This window comes from Myzus persicae, unplaced genomic scaffold (genome assembly GCF_001856785.1).
Source record: "Myzus persicae strain clone G006 unplaced genomic scaffold, MPER_G0061.0, whole genome shotgun sequence".
NCBI lineage: Eukaryota > Metazoa > Arthropoda > Insecta > Hemiptera > Aphididae > Myzus > Myzus persicae.
The window spans coordinates 183996-204641 of NW_019103680.1; the positions used below are offsets into that span (position 1 = coordinate 183996).

At 28.1% G+C, this 20646-nt stretch overlaps 1 protein-coding gene across 2 annotated transcripts; it reads right to left on the minus strand.

Moving 5' to 3' along the window:
* Window positions 1-9293: 9293 nt before the first annotated feature.
* Window positions 9294-17051, minus strand: LOC111035019 (hyaluronan mediated motility receptor). 2 transcript variants are annotated; one of them, XM_022316501.1, is made up of 10 exons: window positions 16841-17051; window positions 13016-13137; window positions 12072-12218; window positions 11909-12001; window positions 11668-11853; window positions 11490-11605; window positions 11221-11408; window positions 10609-10786; window positions 9843-10143; window positions 9294-9745 (listed from the first exon to the last, which is right to left on the minus strand). In XM_022316501.1, exons 2-10 carry the CDS (start codon window positions 13067-13069, stop codon window positions 9569-9571), a joined length of 1440 nt encoding a protein of 479 aa, XP_022172193.1. In that variant the 5' UTR covers window positions 13070-13137; window positions 16841-17051; the 3' UTR covers window positions 9294-9568. The 2 variants fall into 2 exon arrangements, with proteins under 2 accessions (XP_022172193.1, XP_022172192.1); XM_022316500.1 differs by lacking the exon at window positions 16841-17051 and adding an exon at window positions 13699-13926.
* Window positions 17052-20646: the final 3595 nt, after the last annotated feature.

A 20646-nucleotide genomic window follows, 5' to 3' on the forward strand; every position in this document is an offset into this window, starting at 1 on the left:
TATAAAATCAACTTAATTTCTTCAACATTTTCTTCAACACAAAAATCAGAAAATGGTCAAGGTTCAACTAATAAAATAATTAATAACCGTTTTCAAACTGATAATTTATCTTAGTTATACCTACCTATCAGACCCGATAAATGATGATGTACTCATTTACTTATAAATTGTGGGACGAGTTAAAAGAATGTTTGTTCATGAGTTGTGTACCTATAGCCTATAGGCAAGGTTGGACTGGCCCAGGGTGCTATAATCCGAGTACCACTCCGGGCCCCAATTACCACTGTCGAGGCCTTTCTTAAATTTGACTTTTATTGTGATGTGTTATTTATATTTAACTCTTTCCTAATTTTAGTAAGTTTAAAAAAAAATATGTATTATATTTGCGCCAAACTAATTTTGTACGCTGGATCGAAAATAGCCAGTCCGCCCCTGCTTAAAGTGACGTGCATTTTCCCAGCCCTCCACTTATCAATTTCATGAATTTTTTTTCCCCATAAAATTTTTCACAACATTTTTTGTTTCCCCAGCCCCCTCTTAGTAAATAATGCACTTTCCACTTATTTTTTTTTGCCAATATTTAGTACGTTATTTGTTTGAATTTGTTTGAATTCTCCGTGGTACCCGATGTCAAACAAATTCCGATTCGAGTTGAATAAATTCAAACAAATAACGTGGGTATTAAATATTGGAGCTGGGGAAATGTACGTATACTATAGGTATATGTATAATGTACCTATATATTATTTGTACATTGTTTTTATCAATTAGCTTCTATAACAAAAGTTATTAGAGTTAAGTGTGTTAAATTTTTTTTTTATAATATATTATTATTATTGACTACATCGACGCATTGAACTGTTGCGTTTATAGATAATATACAAAAAGTGTGTTTATCGTTTACCTCTACTCTCAACCACGCGATATAATTGAATAATGACTGTTATACAGTGTCACCAGCTGCACGACTTAAGCATCACACCACCTTACTTACATTTCTGATTTCCTTCTCTATAATATTTTGTAGATACCTAGCTCAATACCTAGGTATAGCTTGTTACGTTAATTTAGCATATCCCTTGGATCCCGCATGAAGAACCACTACGCGACGTACATATTATATTATATTTTGCATCTATACAACCTGTCTTTAAAATATTAGTTCATATAGTATTATTCTATTTAATTTATATTATAATTGTCCTATAAAAACGGGCGGGGTACCTACACTTAGGCTTATAATATAATAATACATATAATAATATTATTATCGATACGATATATTATTATGCTATGGGAATATGGCTCGGTTTCGAATAAATACCTAAGTAAATCCCGAGGCGTGCCTTAAATTTAATTGAGAACTCGTTATCGTGGTATATATAAGTAGATAGGTATATATTTTAATATATATGTGACTATAGTTTGTAGACTTGTCCAATGCAGCGTAATATACGAACATATAATATATTATTATGCATGTGGCGTGTGTGCACCTACTGCGAAATATATATTATTTACATTTGCTTCCTACACAGTGTCTATAGGTACCTACTTGCCTGTCATCCTTTAGCCAGAAATATAGGTATCTATATTATACAGTTTGCATCGCCTCACGTGAATCCGGTATGACAGCAGGGCCGGCGGCAATGGGGGTATGGTGGGTCGTCACACCCCCCCTGTTGAATTTTTTTGTAATTATCAGTCGGCAATTTCAGGGAGCCGTTGTCCGTAAGAAATTATACTTTTTGAAAAAAAAAAATATTTAATATAGGAACGGGTCCCGGCAGTCGGTAGTTGAGAATTTACCGATTCAGAAATCTAAATACTGCCGACTGATATTGTCGGCTAAGGAGTAAGGACCCGTATTATAATACTATAATATATACTTGTTTTTGTACATTGTACAACGTTAAGTCCGTCGGCATATCATTGCCATCGCTAATCGGCATTCGGCAATCCCTATCTCAAGTACCCGTATATAATCTATTTTGTTAAATAATATGATGTACTGCCATCTGCCGTCTGCTAAATTAAAAAAAATTTTTTACTTAATTTTTTGAGTTGTTGATAAACACTGATTGATTTATATTCGTACACGACTTATTTTTTAGATCTTAAAATAGTTCCGACAGCCAATTGTATCTTTACATCTGTATGAAATACAAGTAACAAATATTTTAACTACGCATAAAATGGTTTAAAATGTTTTAGTTCTATATTTTGTTTTTGTTTTAACTATTTTACTTCATCTTAACACAGAAAAACCAGGAATTTTTATACTTCACGTATTTTTTTTTTTAGAAACTTTGAGTCGGCAATACTTGATCTCACACCCCCCCCCGACAAAATTGTGTAACGCCGACCCTGTATGACAGTGGTAACCACCAACTCATTCGATACCAAACCTATGATACAACCATACCTATGCACGTGAAATTGAAAAGTTAAAAAATGAAATGAGTTTGCGAATACAATTTAATTTGATGTGTAATTATGTTGGTACACAATAATATATATTATATATGGTACATGATACATATTTTAGGCATAGTCGTGCAGATGAAATATTTCTACGAGTCTTAAGATTGAGTGTGCTTAATGCGTATAGGTACCTAATACATAATGTTATTACATATCTATAGTTATACTGCTCTGTGTATACTAAAATTGACGTCTCTGCCAGAAGAGCTTCATCGAATATTGAAAGCGTTATACTAATAAAAATGAATCCAAAATAATTTGCTGGTAACCCGATTCGTATACGGCCGTACCCAAATATTGCGTATCTACCGCAGATATTGTGTAATCTGTCACCGCAATACCGCCAATACCGGTGTTGAAAACCTATCTATTTTATAAAGTTGTACAATGATTTTATAAGAATTAAACAATAATTTCATTTGAAACTTCCACTACAAATTCGCTAAAGAATGGCAGAAATACTTGCTAAATGTACATCACTCAACCAAACTCAGAAATTAAAAAGAGAACATAAAACAATTGAAACATCCCCTCCCCTTGACATCAAAAGAATAGAGGAAGTACCTAATCATCAGTCGAGCAAGAATAGGCCACTCCCATCTAACCCACTCCTACGCCTCATCGGCAAGGACTCAGCACCAGAATGTGATATTTGCAACGAAATACCCACAGTAGAGCATACGCACCTAACGATAAACTGTTACACTCCGAAGCCCGCAAAATTCTTAACAACCCTATTAGGTATACTACTTCAACTACCAAGCCATTAACGAAGAGAACACTGAAACAATCCGTACGACATTTTTTCACTCAATAAATCTAAAACATGAATTGTGAATCTTCCAAATAAATGTAATCATATGTGTACGAGGACATAATATTATATACCTGTTAATAATTATTTTTAGTTATTGAGCTATTGTAGGCTGACAACCTTTGTTGTTGAAGATTTAATTACCAATATAGGTATATAAATAATAATAATAATTTGATTGAACTTGTGTACACAGTACACTATACTACGTTTTTGGTGTTGGGCGCATAGAAATCACCTAAGAGGTAGGTGCTTGCCAAGTACATTATTATGACGAAGCGTTAGTATATTTGACTTGTAGCGTGGTATATATTTGCATTTTATCTCGTAACAAATAAAATAACATACGGTTTGATTAAATTCGTACTTAACTTTGATGATTAATTATATCTAACCTATACAGACTGGCAGACTGCCACCTGAGTAAAATTCAATAAAATAACATAATAGGTACGTTAATATTATTATATTATGGTAGTTTAAATAGGGATTAAGAATTTTATTATAATACCTATATACATTTATATATTGATCAATGCTTAAGTTGTAAATTCATAATAATTCATAAATAGGTAATTAATTCAGCCAAAATATTTTTTGTGTAAGTATTGTATACAAGTGAAGAATAGAAAGTAAAAACATAAGAATTTCACAATATAAGATCTTCCTAATAATGACCTATTTTAGGTGGATAAATGTTCACTGAATTGTCTAAAAAGACATTCTTCAAGCAAAAAATTAATTAATAGAAAACCGAAGGGTTTAATGTTTAAGTTAAACAATATTAAATATTAATTGGTGATATAATTATTAATTAATTATCATTTTTTTATTTTGTAATATGATATTAATTACTTATGAGGTAGATTCCTTTAATTAAACTAATACAAAATAATATAAGGACTGTCAGTATATATTCAGTATGAATCTGTGATCAAGTTTTCGTATAAGTAGATCCATGGGGAGTAAACTATTTAATAAGTACTTATCTACTTTAAATTTTAGAGGTTTTTTTCTACTGTAAAAATCTTTCACCGTTGCAGAGATTTTTCCTCGGGGACATTTTGTCACAAGTAATTTTCTTCGACTACTGTCGAAAATGTATTTTTTTAGAATTTTTCGGAGTACTTGGTCGATTGTGACTATCACTCAACAGGGGCTCTATCTATATTATACTTTCAGTCTCTATAAGAACATTCGTTGAACGATAAAAAGAACCAAACCATCCTACCAAGTGTAAATTAAATAATATATAATAATGGCGGTAGATGTTAGTTTTTCTGATGGCTGGTGCAATGTTGACTTATTTACGTTTTCAACTCTAAGAGTAGTGTTTTTGTGAGTTTGTATCGGAACTCGGAAGTACCTAAGTTGTTGTAATAATATTTCTAATTTTTTTTATGTATCGTATCATATTGATCGTTAAAATAATACACTATATACTTAAAAAAATATTTATTGTATAGGCACGCGATGTGGTATCATGTCTTTTTTTATTACAAATATTATATTATATTATATGCTATGCGCGACGTCGTGTTGCACGGTTGAATGCGAATTAAAGTAATTTTCTGGTTTTAACCCGTTAATAGCAATTTTTGATATTCCCAAAGACTAATTATTTCATGGCCGTGTCCTGCAGCATAATTTTTACCGGTGTGAGTGTGTGTGGACGTATGGTGGGTTGAGGGGAGAAGAGTGTCACGTATAGAAATGTTCTACGGAAAAAAATCATACCTATAGAACAAAAATAATTTTAAAGATAATTCAGGGGTCTCGGAAAGTTGGAAATCTCCGCCATTGGAATACCTACGGCCATGAATCACCTAATTGCACATATATGCGTTTAAATATTCAATACTTATGTGTTTTCTTATCTATAGGTGAATATATTTAATATACTGTTGCCTGTTGGTCGTTGGATAGGTAGTTAATAAAAAGCTTGTATGTTGCACAAGCATGCAAAATAGTTCATGTAAACTATATACTTAGGACACTTAGGTACAACTGTACAAGGTACCATAGGTTCCTAGGTATGTGCGCGATTAACGCCAAAACGGGTTAAGATCTATAAAATATATAAAAATTATTGATTGCTACATGTTTGAAGATGCATACTTAATACTAAATAAAGAAAAAAATCATACGATTTTATCAAGATTCAAAACGGTCTTAACTTCAACTACAATGTGAGGTGAACGTATTAATTTATTAATTAGTATAATACTAGGTACCTACCTATTAATTGTCCATCCAATGGTATCGGGTAGATATTATAGGCTATAGAAACGCTGTGTAATAGGTATAACATTATTCATTAGTAATTAAACATCAAGGTTTTGTAACAAGAGAAACAGGATTTATTTGTTTTATCATTAATATTTAAATCTCAAAACAAAAAAAAAAAATGTTTAATTGCTTTACTCTTTAGTTTAATTTTTCTCACGGATAAAAAATAAACACACCAAACATTGTACATTGTACTGGCATACTCGCAAATTGCAAATTATTTCTTTGACTGATTCTACTTTGAGTTTTTAATAAAAAGCTTCTTTTATAATAGTGTAATCTAATTATGTTCGATCATTCTTTGAATATAATAGAAAATAGTTTGATATTTTTTCAATATTTTGATCATATCAATGAATAGAGCAGTATTATATATATAAAGCCAGAGTTACACAAAGCGTCACCCCTGAAATATAAAATAGGAGGGGGTGAGGAGACAAAGTCAAATAAAAACACCTCATTTAATAATAATTCAAGTTCTATAACAATAAATATGAAAATTAATAGTTAAGGCAAAAAATTTGTTAGTTTTAACTGATATAAAATTATCTGGATAACATTATATTATAAATATGTACCTAGGTATAGCTATACCAACTATGTTTTAATATGGTAAATAATAATACATTTAACTATGTTGGAGCCGCAGCGTTTTTACTACAAGAATTTGTAAGGACAGGAAAAATCCTCAAATCTCTCGAGTAAATAGTCAGATTTTGATAAATTATTTTCATTTCAACTACAAAGACTATATACGTTGCATTTGTCTTCGGTTTACAAACTCTATTTTCAGGATAGTAATAAAAAAAAATTATAAATTTTTTAGCACCTACTTAGAAATTTAGGTATTTTTCTATCGTTATTTAGAGTAATTAAAAATAGGAATCTAATGTGATTTAATAAAAGTTTCCTCTTTCAAATTAAAAAAAAATAATTAAGCTCCGACTATTCTACGAGGCGTGATCGTTTTTCCTGTTGAGTTATTTCTGACCATTGATATATTTAATTTTGTTCTTTCCGTAAGCCCTTGTTGTATGGTTGGACCCAACGTAACTAGAAATTGACCGAAATTTTTCACCAGTAAATAGTTGACTCCTATCAATCTAGACTATTTTGTCATCCATCGGTTCTTAAGTGTAGAGAACAATGTATAGAACTATATGTATGACTGTAAGCAGGCAATCAGTGCCGAATCAAGAGTAACGAACAAACTAAAATAAATATTGAAATATCGTGTGCATATTATACATTGGTTGATAACCTTGCTCCCCTCACACATACACACAAAACATTCCTTAAAAATGTCGTCCCCTAAAATACCTTAAATTTTGACACTAGGGCAATAGCCCCCATTTACTTCCTCAGTTCCCCCATCAGTAAAAATATATCATGACAAGCATGTGGTTTTGCGTTTTTTCTGTAAGTTTCAAGTATGGATATTATAGGCAATAGGCATATAATATGGTCTTATTAAAAACCTACAGTCTATAAAGATTTCATTAATTTTTCTTTGAATACTGCCATTTTGCCTTTTTGCAAAAATGTTTGTCTTATAAAAGTAGTTGGGTATCTATAGACTACATTTAAGTTTTATGAATACCTAATAATGTTTTTTTTTTAAAACAATTGTTAAGAATATTAATGTCTCAGTTAAAATAGGTACTTCCACAGCTTAATACTAATTTAAATTAAATACTTATAATTGTACCAATTAAATTTGTCTTATATTTAATTTCTTCATTCAGTTGTCATCTTTGAATTGCATACCTGCATATACTCGTATATACATACCTCTTTTTTTCCAAAACACTTGAAGACGTTTTATTTTTCTGCATTTTATAAATGACATGCAATATTTTTCTGTATGCTTACATAATTATCACCAGTTTTCTGGTTAACAAGTATATTATTTTATTATTTTATATTTAGGTACTCTATAACAATATAATGTATAGGTAGTATGATTCTCCAAGTTAGCATTATAATTAAAATAGTTTCACTGCAACAATGAAGACGTTAATTCTAATTTAATTGTGTACCGATGTTATAATTTATATTTAATTACAATTTATAACTACCCTTTGTTCAAAATTTTAATGATTGATTAATTTTAATAGACAGACTGGCTTTCAGTAAAAACTAGAGCATTTCCTGTATTAATGTTTATTTGATGAGTATTTTAAATTTTTACAGGCATAATACCTATCAAACAAATATTTGGTTTCTATAATATATTATAATGTATTCACATAAAGACATTTCATTTTCTTAAATTATTGTAATCTATCCAAATGGATATACCATTATTTTATCAGTGCTAAGTACCTAGATCATAATTCATAATGTATTTATATATATATATAATATACATATATATGTATATATAATTATACACAATATTCATTATTTATCATGGTAAAACAGAAAAAATATGTAAGCTGAATACATGAAAATTATCTAATGATAATCCCCAATTATGTTAAATAGATAATGTATGTTAATAAAATAGTAAATTATTATTTTAATGCATACCTACTTGAGTTATTATTAAGGTTCGGATTTTAATACGCTTAAAAATACTTTTACTAACAATGTTCTTTAAAAAATGCAGTTATGAATTTCAAAAAGTAAAGAATGCTCTTAACGGTAATATACAATATCTTTATATACCTAATGATTAAAATCCAAAAATGTATTACATTTAAAACAAACATTTATTTTATACTTTTAATGTTTTACACCTATTTATTTTTTAAATACAGATTCGAGTTTTTTTAAACAATTTTTCATTTATTGTATTCATAAAAACTTCACGTAGTATACGCAGACAGATACTAACGTATTTAGTGGATTTCTACAAAACGATTAGGTTTTCGACTTTCGTGATTCTCTTTGATAGGTACCTAGTTTATAGTTATCAGTGTTTTGAAAGAAATGCATTAATTGATTTACAATACAGGTAGGTAATAGGTATATTGAGTAGGTTTATGTATACTATACTAATCTATAATATATGACATACCTACGCATTAGTCTGTGTTAGTATTTCTACAATCGTCGATAACTCGTATAAAAGGTAAAATACAATGATTATAGCTTCCAGTTAATAATTTCAAATGTATTTCAATTACAGAATATTTCAGAAATTCGAAAAAAATTGTCTTTTAGTATAAGCTGCTAAAGAAAAATAGTATGGTGGATGAAACAAATGTAGTACTTAGAAAATATTGTTGTAGATCTTACAAACAAAAATTAAATTTGCATTGAAATCTGAGCTTAGTTATTATACTCAGATATTAAACTATTTTTTTTCGAAATAAATTGTATTTAATTATTATTAAGAGAGTCTTATGGCAGTGACATTGTTTATTATTGTTTATTATGCACAATGCAAATACACATTATTATTACCTAACCATTATTTTGGAATTTAATTTTTATTGGCATTTAATTAAGTAGATCTTATGCTGTTTTATTTTTATTCTTAGAACTTTTTTTTTAACCCTATCCAACTTTGGAAAACCCATAGTGACACAATTTTGGCAATCCTTATTTCTTATCGATGATGATCGTATGGTTTAATAATGTATAATGTATATGAGTGAACTTGTGTTGTATAATACTATAATATAATCAATGATGACCTACATTTATTAATTATTGGATAATAAAATAATTATATTTATTGTCTTATGTGTGTATAAAATCGAATTTTATTTTACAAATTATTCTTATGGAATCATTACATCTACTATAAATTGTGTTGAATTGTATCAATTGTAAAATAATACGAAAATGCCATCAGTGAATTTCACTAGTATTATTATCATTTCAATAATTTGTAGATAATATTCTAGATTAATAAATGCTGTAACACAATATAGTAGGTAATAATCTGTAAATACGCGTAAATGCTTTATTATGAGTCATAATTTATGACGGTTTGTATAAATCCATTTATTCTCAAATCGAGGTAGTTGGTCAAGTCTTTTGCGTTGCTCCTTTTGGTGTTTTAACCCCCTTTTTTTTACTCTTGGAATCAACCATGATTTGGGCTTGTTTCTTAATTAGATATCTATTGGGAACAGGTTTTTCTTCTTCGTCCTTGTTCGCTGATTCCACGACATTGTCGTCCAATGACCACAGCACTGCTACGTCCTAATACCATGCAGAATAATATGTTTTTAATATTATAAATGTACCTACATATCTTACTCTTGATTTTTATAGCTCTAGTGCATTATAATGTACATACGTTGTTTTTAATCTTCACATTCGCATTACGTTGATCTTTATCAGTAGTTCCACAACTTCTTATTACATTCTCATATTTGGTTTGTAGCAGGCATATTAACCAGTCAGCTTTATCAATACTTGGACATTTGTCTGGCACTGGTGCGCTGTCTGCTTCTTTTAATGCCAGGCACATCTCGTACAGTCTAAAAAGCGTCGAGTCGATTTGATTTGACAATTCGGACCTGTCTTTTTGTAAACGCTCGAGTCTATCCGTCTCTTCGATAATTTTAAACTTCAGATTTTCGGTTTCTTCATCGTTCCTGCATTAACAATAATTTATAAGAAAAAAATATTCAATGAAATAATTAATTTAGAGTGAATTATGTTTGAGTATTTTTGAACTAAGCTGGCTTATAGTTAATAATTTATTAATATTATACAAAGTGTATAATATTGTTATCTATACTGCGTGTATCTTAAAACTGTTGTGCATGCAATTAGTCAGCTTGTTAAAAAATGTGTGGGGATATTCTAATTTATTCGTTAATTTTATACAAATAGAATAAATTTATAACAGTGTTGTTTCGTCAAAAGAAGGAAAAATGCCCCGGATACTCATAGTTATATTTTCAAAATAAATATTTAATTAGTATTTGAGTGAGTGGGGCCCAGAATAAATGTAAGTAATTTTAATTTCGTAGCCTATTTTGTGATAATTGTATGGTTAATAATAATATATTATGGTTAAATAAGTGAAGATAAATAAATGTTTTTGATATCTTTACTGTTCTTTGTCTTGAGCGTCAGAAAATCGACATTGTTCAAATTCCTCATTAAGCTGTTGGCATTTGATCTGGAGATCCTTTTTTTGATTCTCAGTGTTAGTTTTCAAAGTAGTTAGTCTTTCTTTAGTTTCTTTTTGTGATACAAACTTTCTTCGTACGTCTTCGCTGTCAATTGAACCTGCGGCGTTAAGTAAAGTCAATTATTTGTGGGTATACATAATAGGTAGTATATAGGTACAACTACTATTATAATTATGTAAATTATTAGCTTATTATTGTATCTAACTAATAGTTATGAACAGACCAAGGACTATGTAAGTTAAACATTTTTTAAATTTTAATTTGATGTGTACCTATTTTATAATTATTGCAAACGCGTTACTACTTTAAGATGAACATTTAAATTTTTTTTAAAACTCAAGTAAATATCGAAAACATTTATTTAAAAAATATTTTGATCATCCTTTGGTTACCAAGCACAACTAGGAATTACATTTTTCAATGAAACGATTTATCATTGCATTCAAAATGAATGACACACGCCCCGGTCGTCCACCCAACTCCGTTGATCATACCACTTTTTTCTGACAGTCTTATTCACACAATCATTACCAGTGACTTGTTTCAGTTTGAAATATGGCATGTCAGTAATTTCTTGACTATCCGATGATCCATTATCTCCCAACCGTTGTTCTTCCGAAGAACTAGGAATCGAATCCTGGTGTGTAGCTCTGTGTCCCGGTGGAAATATTTTTCGTTCCAATTTTTCTAGTTCCGTTTTTCTTTCTTCTACTTGCGCTCTATATATAATATATAGATTATAGACACGTATACATTAAATAATCTATAGTTAATCTTTACCAATGTAGATTTCAACTCACCTGATTTGTTCTACTTGCTTCATACGAAATTTCGCAATATTAGCTGCGTTAGTTTCTTTTTTCTGCAATACTAACCTGGTCTTGTCCCTTGATTTAATGGCTTCTTCGTTGATTTTCTTTTAAAACAATAAATTATAAATGTAAATAAGTATTGACTGCAGATAAAATGCACAATTACTTCTAGTCGTTGAATTTCCCGTTGTTGAGTCTTTATTGTTTTTTCTAATTTGTTCAACGTGGAATCGAAAACTACAGAGTCTTCCAAAAGTCGATTTCTTATAGATCTATATTTACGTGTCACGTGTGACGCTTCCATTCGGCTCATTTCGATTTGATGTGATCGATTTTCAAGTGCCGAAAGCGTCTACGAATTTCACAAAATTAATTTAGATATAAAAATTAAGAATATTTTATAATACCTTAGTCGTATTTGAATCCTTGTCTACAGTAGAAACAACCTTTGACCGCACGTCACTCCATCTCCCGAACAAGTCGTTCAACTTGATCCTTTTCTATAACACCGCAGTCAAGAACCTCATAAAAACAGATCTAGGTTACAACTGGTTATTATGCACTACCTACCTGTTTGATATCATGTCTAATTAGATCTGTTTTTTTCTTCGTGTCTATCAATTTCATATCCAAAATATCTATTGCTTCATGATATTTTTTTCTCTTTAAGACTATGATTTTTTCATGTGGTTTTGCATCTGGTAATGCGTCTACACACTGAAAAAATATATTTATGTGTGAGTTTATAACAATTATTGAAATCAACGCTGAAATCTTATTTTATATGAATACTTGTTTTTGCCTTTATATCAAAACTGCATATTACTGTAATTTATATGAGATATGACTTTTGAGTGGAGCCTAGGGACTTAAATGAATTTGAATACTACTATTGATATCACTTAAAATATTATAGCTTATTAAATGTTTATATCATAATAAAAGGTGCTTAGATAAACTATTGTGTTTGCATATTTTTCATATACTTACTCTTTTTAAATTATAATTTCTAAATTACAAATAACAATTTTGTTACGATAATTGCCTGCCTGTCTTACATATATTTTGAAATTCATACATTGTTTGTCTTAAAAGTTGTCAATTAATAAAAATATTGATGATCGTCAGATAATGTGTTATTGGTGAATCATAACGTGGGCAATATTGTATTACGATGCCCACACTTTGATCTTTATACGACCAGATATTATAATGTAGAGTAGGTATATATATAGGTATACCATAATAATTATTATCAGCCAATAAAATGTTCGTATACATTTATTTGATGTATAATTACGATGTTTAAGCAATAAGAGTGGGTCGTAAAATAATAAATCTATTAGAGTCCATATTTTTTCAATTTATACTTAAACCAAATTTTATTATAAAATATGTATTTTTTTTAATGCATATTTGATAATATCTAGTGAACAATTGCAATCGTATTTGAAGGCTTTTTAAGGAATTATCACATTGTAGTTTTGTCTTTTAGAGTTGAGTTTATTACCTACCGTGGATTCTTGTCTTTTGATTTGGTACATTTCTTTGATGTCACGTTTTAACATTTGAATCTTCTCGTTGTTTTTTTTCTTTTCTTCCCCGCATTCTTCATATTGAGCTTTTTTTTGTCCCTCTAAAATGTAAATGATAATGTTTTAATAAAAAATTTCCCATTTTTGTACGTAATTCTCATTTTGTTTTGATAATGAAATGTAATTTATCTATTGATATTTATTTATCTGTGGTTAACATATGCGTTAATAGCCTAATTCATAATTGGATGAGAAAAATTGTATATTGAACAACTATAAAGAAATTTCAATTTATTTTATATTTTGAAAACAAGATTACACTGATCGTGGTTAACCACACATAACTGTAACTGGATTTGTTGTTCTAAACAATAGTTTTGTTCTGCTTTTTAAAAAAAAATTTTATATTTCAATATTCTACATATTATTATACATACAAAAAATATATATTGTAAATGTCTCATATTATTATGGGTGTTGGTATATACTATGTAATGTGTTAGTTTTTCTATATTGAGTTATTTATTGTTGATAAAAATTATTATCAATTATCAGAATGTTTCCAAAAAAATAAAAATAATGACATATTCATTATTTGACATTTATTTAATTTATCTAACGATTATTATTAATTGTTCTCAGTTGAATGATATTTTACTTACCAGAAAGTTGAATCTTCTTTTTAAGCTCATTTATATTTTTTATTAGTTCTTCAGTAGGAACCAATGATTTCTCACGTTTACTTGGCATAATTATTATTTATTTATTGGATATTATTCGCATTAAAATAATACTGCGCTCGGTGGTTACATTTCATTTGAATAAAAAAAACGACTGCTATTTTGCGTTCATTTGATTTGGTGTGGGTACATGCAGTTTGATCAATAACAGAACCGTAAATAACTATTACCCTTTCTACTTCAGTAGCTTATCTATAAAATATTTTTTTTTGTCCAAAAATTACTAATTTTTTTTGTGTTTGATTCCATGACTATCTCCCAAAAATAAAATAATATACAATGATAATAAAAATTAGTAATAATATAACTTACACAGTTTTGGCTATTTGTTGTTCAGCTATTTAAAATCAACGAAATACATAGTTGCAATTTTTTTTATAAGTATTTTAATTTTGAAGTGCCAATTTTTTTGTAAATTGATATTTAATCAAAAACAGCACATTTTCCTCGATTAGTTATTTAATTGTGGTTCAATAAATATCTATCATATAGATACTTAAAAATGTCCACTATTACTTATAGGTAGGTATTGTAATTTTCTATACAGAACCACATTAAAAAAATATTTAGATTAAGTTGGTTTGTTTAAATTACTTATTTCACATTACAACGAGCAGTAGTGAGTTACCCAGTTTTTATTTATAATTACTAATAAAAAAATTATATTTTGTATAATATAGCTTAGATTGGTTAGGTGGAAGGGGGACAAATTTTAATGATACCAAAATCTACAACACGACAATACGTCTCTGTTAACTGAGTATAAAACAGCTGATTGTGCTTTAATCATAATTTAAATAATATAGGTAGTAGGTACATAAAATATAGTGATGAAGCAAATATTATACCCATGTGTGAAATTACGAAGCGATGTTAATAATCTTTTATTAAATTATATTATATACTAACTCGTTGAATATTATAATAGACAGTATACCTATGATTCTATTATATTTAATAGTTAATACATTATAGATAATTAAATTAGTAATTTCCTAACTAGACTGTGTGTTCTATGATAACGATTAATTTGGATTCAAGTTAAAACGATAATATTTATTGATATTACGTTATAAAATTAATTTAATTTTTAGTTTATGTGAGGATGATTTTTAGTTGCTTATTTTTTTATTTTAAATATATCTTCATCAATACAAATCTGCTCGTGACTAGGATTCTAAAAGTTAAAAATTAAGGACAATATATTATATCATACTTTATATTTCAAGAATATGGAAGGATACGAACGTCGGAAGATAATATAAAATAAATTATGATAATACGCCGCACTACAGTGAACAGTAACGTATTCCGTCTTTAGGCGTTCGTTTTGCTCAATATTCTGGATTCATAAATATTAATATGTAGCACGTACAACCAACAAATTCTATCTGATATTCTGATCGAGGCGCTGTTGGGGACAAGTACAATAATGAATTGTTGTGAAGATAAAATATATATATATATATATATATATATATATTCAGACAAATCGACATAGTGCTATTGAAAAGCAAAACGAGGTCGTTAGGTTTTTCTTGAAACAAAAACATCCCAGGTATCTGGTATACATAAATATATTAAGAGTCTTAGCGGTTGTTTATCTTACCATATTTAACTAAAAATATTATTTGGGTACACCAACATTATTGTTTTGTTAAAATGTATTTTCTCTATATAGTATTGACAACACATGTATGCCAAGTACATAAGTATGTGTTGGTATAACAGTATGTCCACGTGAATATCATGTGTTATGATGGTTTTTTAAATTTAAATTGTACTCTCTAAATGAGCTAAATGAAATAATTGAATATTGTATTACTGTATTAATAACTTGAGCTGAGACATGCCTGTGTGATCTAAAATAATAACATCTGCTCGTTGCTACTGCAACAACAAATGACAAGTGCGTTTCTTTTTAATTTTTAATTATAAACGAGGTATCTAATTAAATTTATAGTATATATTTTCATCTAGAGTACCGATGAAAAATAAATTAATGCATATAATAATAATCACAAACATGTTTGTACAATATACATACAATAAAATTATACATTTTAATTTATAAATATGAGAATGATACGATTATACGACTATATAGTATGGAGACTTGTGGTATTCTGTTTAGTAATAACTCTGGACTCCAGATATCCAGGATAAGTTATAGACGTAAAAGTTGTGTAACACTTTGCGTAAATTGAATAGTTTTGTAACAGCTGTAGGTGATTGGTATTATCAATTAACTTCACTTAATTACATTTTATCTACAGTAAAAAAGGATTTCTTACTATAAATAATTGTAGAAATTTAAACTTTGAATTTATTCTTGTTTCTTATACCTACTATGGACTTAAAAATGTTATGATCACAATTTATAGCAGTTAACAGTTTTGAATCATAATGTTATCAATAAATAATAATTAAAAACTTGAGAACTGCAATAGCAGTGTAAACTTGCTTTATTTGTGAGACAACTGTAAAATCTGATTGCCTTATTTGGCCATTTGCCTCTAATAGACTTAGGAATAGTTATATTATTCCTCGTACATAATACATAGTAGAAACTACATAAAGTCTAATACTTCAGTATAGGTAACCCGTTAAAAGAACTTCATAAGAATTATTTTTAAATCTTGTATGCAGCAGTAAATTTAAAAAAAAAATAAAAACGTTACTTAACTGAAAATAAAAATGTATTTTATTTTAAATGGAATTTGTAAATGTTTCAAACTTCAAGTAAGATTCAAATTATAAGTTTGAGTCAGTGAAAATTGTTATTGACAAGTTGATCTTATGCCTAATTAATATGATTGTCTCTGTACCTAATGATTCGAGTCCACGGAAATCCATTACTGAGATTAATTCAACAAGAGGAAGGTCTACAAGCTACTCAAGTTTCAACAAATAGTGTAGGTATGTAACGATGTAACGTTCATTCAATTATCTGTTGTCATACACTCATACCGCACAATTAATTAGAAATAAATACTTATAAATCCTCATTCATGTTTATAGTAATAACTAATATTAATTATTTACGTTTAAAAAAATATCTTACAAGTATATGTTGACCTCGTGGTCGCGAAGACGTAATCAGAAACTATATGGGTCTGCAGCAACGCCGTTATTTTGGTATCCTCATTCTTCATGAACGAATCACGTGTATGGCACATCAAGTAACATACTAAATTATAATGTATCTATACTCAATGGGTTTATTATATTGTTATATTCCTCTATAGTTCATCATGACTAATCGAATGAGACCGGTTTTAAGATTTAACGATATACGTAATAACATACGTACATGAAATCTAATTTTTCGCCATATACCTACGTATACCCACTATCTACACTTTACAGTATGATAAGCACGTCTCTAAATCTGTAATAGAAATATTCAATAGCGTAAAATATATTATATTTTATTTTTCATTGATATTATTTTAGCCGAATAAATAATTGGTAGGATTGTATGTGATTCGTATTTTTATATTAATTAACCATAGCATTTACTTAAGAACGAAGAAGTCTAATGTAAAATGTATATTAGTTGTATTTTGTACCCATGTAATCACTACCTAATCGTTACCCATCATAATTTATATTTTCGTATAGCTTATCTATCTTTAAATGTCTATTTCGAATTGTGTCATGGAACTTGTAAGCAAATAAGAAGTATTATTGTATTAACTATTTTGTAAAATAAAACTAAGGTAGTTAATGAATATAATATTTTTATGTTATTTATCGTTGTAATTTTATGTTTTTCCTTACTGTACTTTCAACGTTTCAAATTTATCGTACGTATTAATATGTAAATACTTTGATAATTTGATCTTCATTACGAAACTGAAATATGATTATATGAATACATTATAGGTATTATAATGCTGAAGGGGTTTTAAAAACGTAAAAGTATTTAAAAGTTACCTATTGGATATTCTATATAAGACATAATATTATAATATACTTATATAGCTGTAAGGAATAGTATGAATAATGATATGATTAGAAAACATTTGATGTATTGGTCAGTTAAAATCGTTAACAATATTCTAAATTCAATATTTATATTATAATGATTTTGTTGAACAACAAAATTACAAGTCTGAAACCACTTAATATAAATAGTTATGAAGAACTTACAAAATTAAAAATTATATCAGGTGTTCAATGTGGACATATTATACAAGATCACACCGATGATCGGTGATCCGTTTCATAACATGTGTGGGTTGACGCCATTTGGGCACCAATGTTTACGTCACGGCTCAAAAGTCAGTCTAAACTATTATTAAATGCACAATATTCTGTGTATCCTATAAACCGACATTATACTGTTTATGACTATGGTTGTCAAGTGACTGTGCAAAAGTCAATACAAACATTTGTTAGGTAGGTAAATAGTATTTGATTTACGATAGATTAAACTCTGAACTTGTGATGTTACTATAATAATTATTGTATAATTATAATACAAATACTACTATATTTATTCATAGTAACTAAATTCATAATAACCAGAGGAAATAATTCATTAATATAATTAGACATGCGTTTTTATTTGTGTATTATATTTGTCTTAAGTATAGGTTACCTCTACAACTCTCTAAGAACGAAATAAATACCTATACAGTTGTACCTACCTGTATGTGAAATGTTAAATAACCGTCAATCTTCAGATACCTGAATATAAATTATTTAAGTTGGTTATTTAATGTTTAGCATTATTGTTGTTGAGTTTAATTTAATATAATATGTGTACACTGTACAGCCGCATGGTCATTGAATATGGAATAGTTCGAAAAGATGACTGGTTTTCTTTTCTCGAAAATGATTGCATAAAATCCTTGGGTATAATTTATCAAACCTAATATTTCGAGTCTGCAGGTTCAAACTCTTATAATTTAAAAAGTGATTGAATTATTTGAATTCACATGCCCGAGTATTTTAGGAACATAATCTCTTTTATTTTTGCGTTGGTATCTTTTTTAAAAGTAATCATTTATTCAAATTATTTTTTTTTTTTTACAAAAATAATTGATATCTTACTTACTGTAAAAATAGTTATCTCATGAAAATATTTTTGTAATAGTTTTAAATAATTAAATGTATTTTATAATATCTAATAGGTAACCTTAAGTCCAACTATATTATAGCTAGCATTATTATAAGCATTTACATTTTATGCTATTTTAGTATTACTATATTATCTGAATAATTGTTGTATTATATTTTTGAATAATCCAATTTTTTATCGAAATATATTTGTTAAAATATTTATTGTAATTACCTACAGCGAAAGAATGTATACACATATAATTATACCTACCAAGTACACTTATTCAAGACTTAACTCCCATTAATGATATTTATTATTATCATACTAAATGTCTAACAAAGAAAGCGGATTTCCAGTGGCTTTCAATTAACCTTTAGCTTAATGACAGTTTGACTTCATCATTTTGATCCAACATGCATAAATGCCATCCAACAATTCCTCATTACCCTGGAGAACACATTTTATTTGTGCATCAATCAGAATTGATAAACACTACATCGAACATCAATCGATGGTTATCGGATCAACTAAAAATGTACCGACGTCTCTTAGAAGTTGGACGTATAAGTAAACTACCCGTTGTTGGTTGTTGTTTTTGGTAATTTAATTTCTGCTCAAGTCAATCACTATTCATTGTTGGGCTTAAGAACTATTACTAGATCTCGTGGTTTGATAATTCTGACGATTATCTGTATTAAACAATCTATTAAAATGCCTAACAAGATGAAAACCTTGGTTTACTGAGAACGGTTTACAAATCGCTGTCTGCAAAACAAAAACATTTTATTATATATTATAAGCACGTAATTGGAAGCTGCACTCCGTATAAAATATACTGTTGAATATATTAAATAAATATACAAATCACTGTGAATCAAAATCGTATAGTCTGAATCTAATAATGAATATAATATAAATTATAATTATTTACTTTATATTTTATCAAGAATAAGAAAATGTAATAGACAATTATATTGAGCTATTAGTATATTCTTCGATTGGAATACGGTAGGTCGGCATTATTTTCATTTGTTTATATTTTAATCAGACTATTATTCCTGTACACGTTTAAAAACATTTGGGTGTGATTTAATTTAATTATCTACATAATTTTCCGTATGATGGTGCTATTTACATTGGATATTAATGCAATAATTATAAAAGTCGTTATTTAATATTTATAACTCGTATCGTGTTTTTTTCATTTTGTTTTGTTCAAACGAAAAAAAAACGATCTGTTTAGTTACTGATGTCTGAAAGGTTTCCGTTATTGGGAGATTTAATGTTGTAAATATAATTTAATTTAATTATTAGCTTGAACTTAAATGATCAAAGAATATACCAATGCCTACACATTTTATATTCGATTTTTTTGATTTTATAATCAGTAGTCATTATGCGCATGGATATAATTATTAAACAAACATTATATTATATATATATATATGTATATTTATTTGGTTATCTTTTATAATGCTACACACTTGTAAATTATACGTATACGTCATCACGAACGTTTAGACGAAAATATATAAAATATAATCAATATCTATAATGTTTATAATTAATATATATATTACCTATATTGTTAATAAGTTATTAAAACCAAAACAGACACGTGTAGATAACTACTGGGACAGTATTAGATTTCTGTAGGTATAATTTATGTCCACACAATACATTTATATTTTTTTAAAGTAGGTATATATTTATGGTATGTACCTATGTTATTATAAAATATTTTCGTACATCCACAGACAGGATTTCCATAAAGGTAACAAAGTACCTTTGTATGTTAC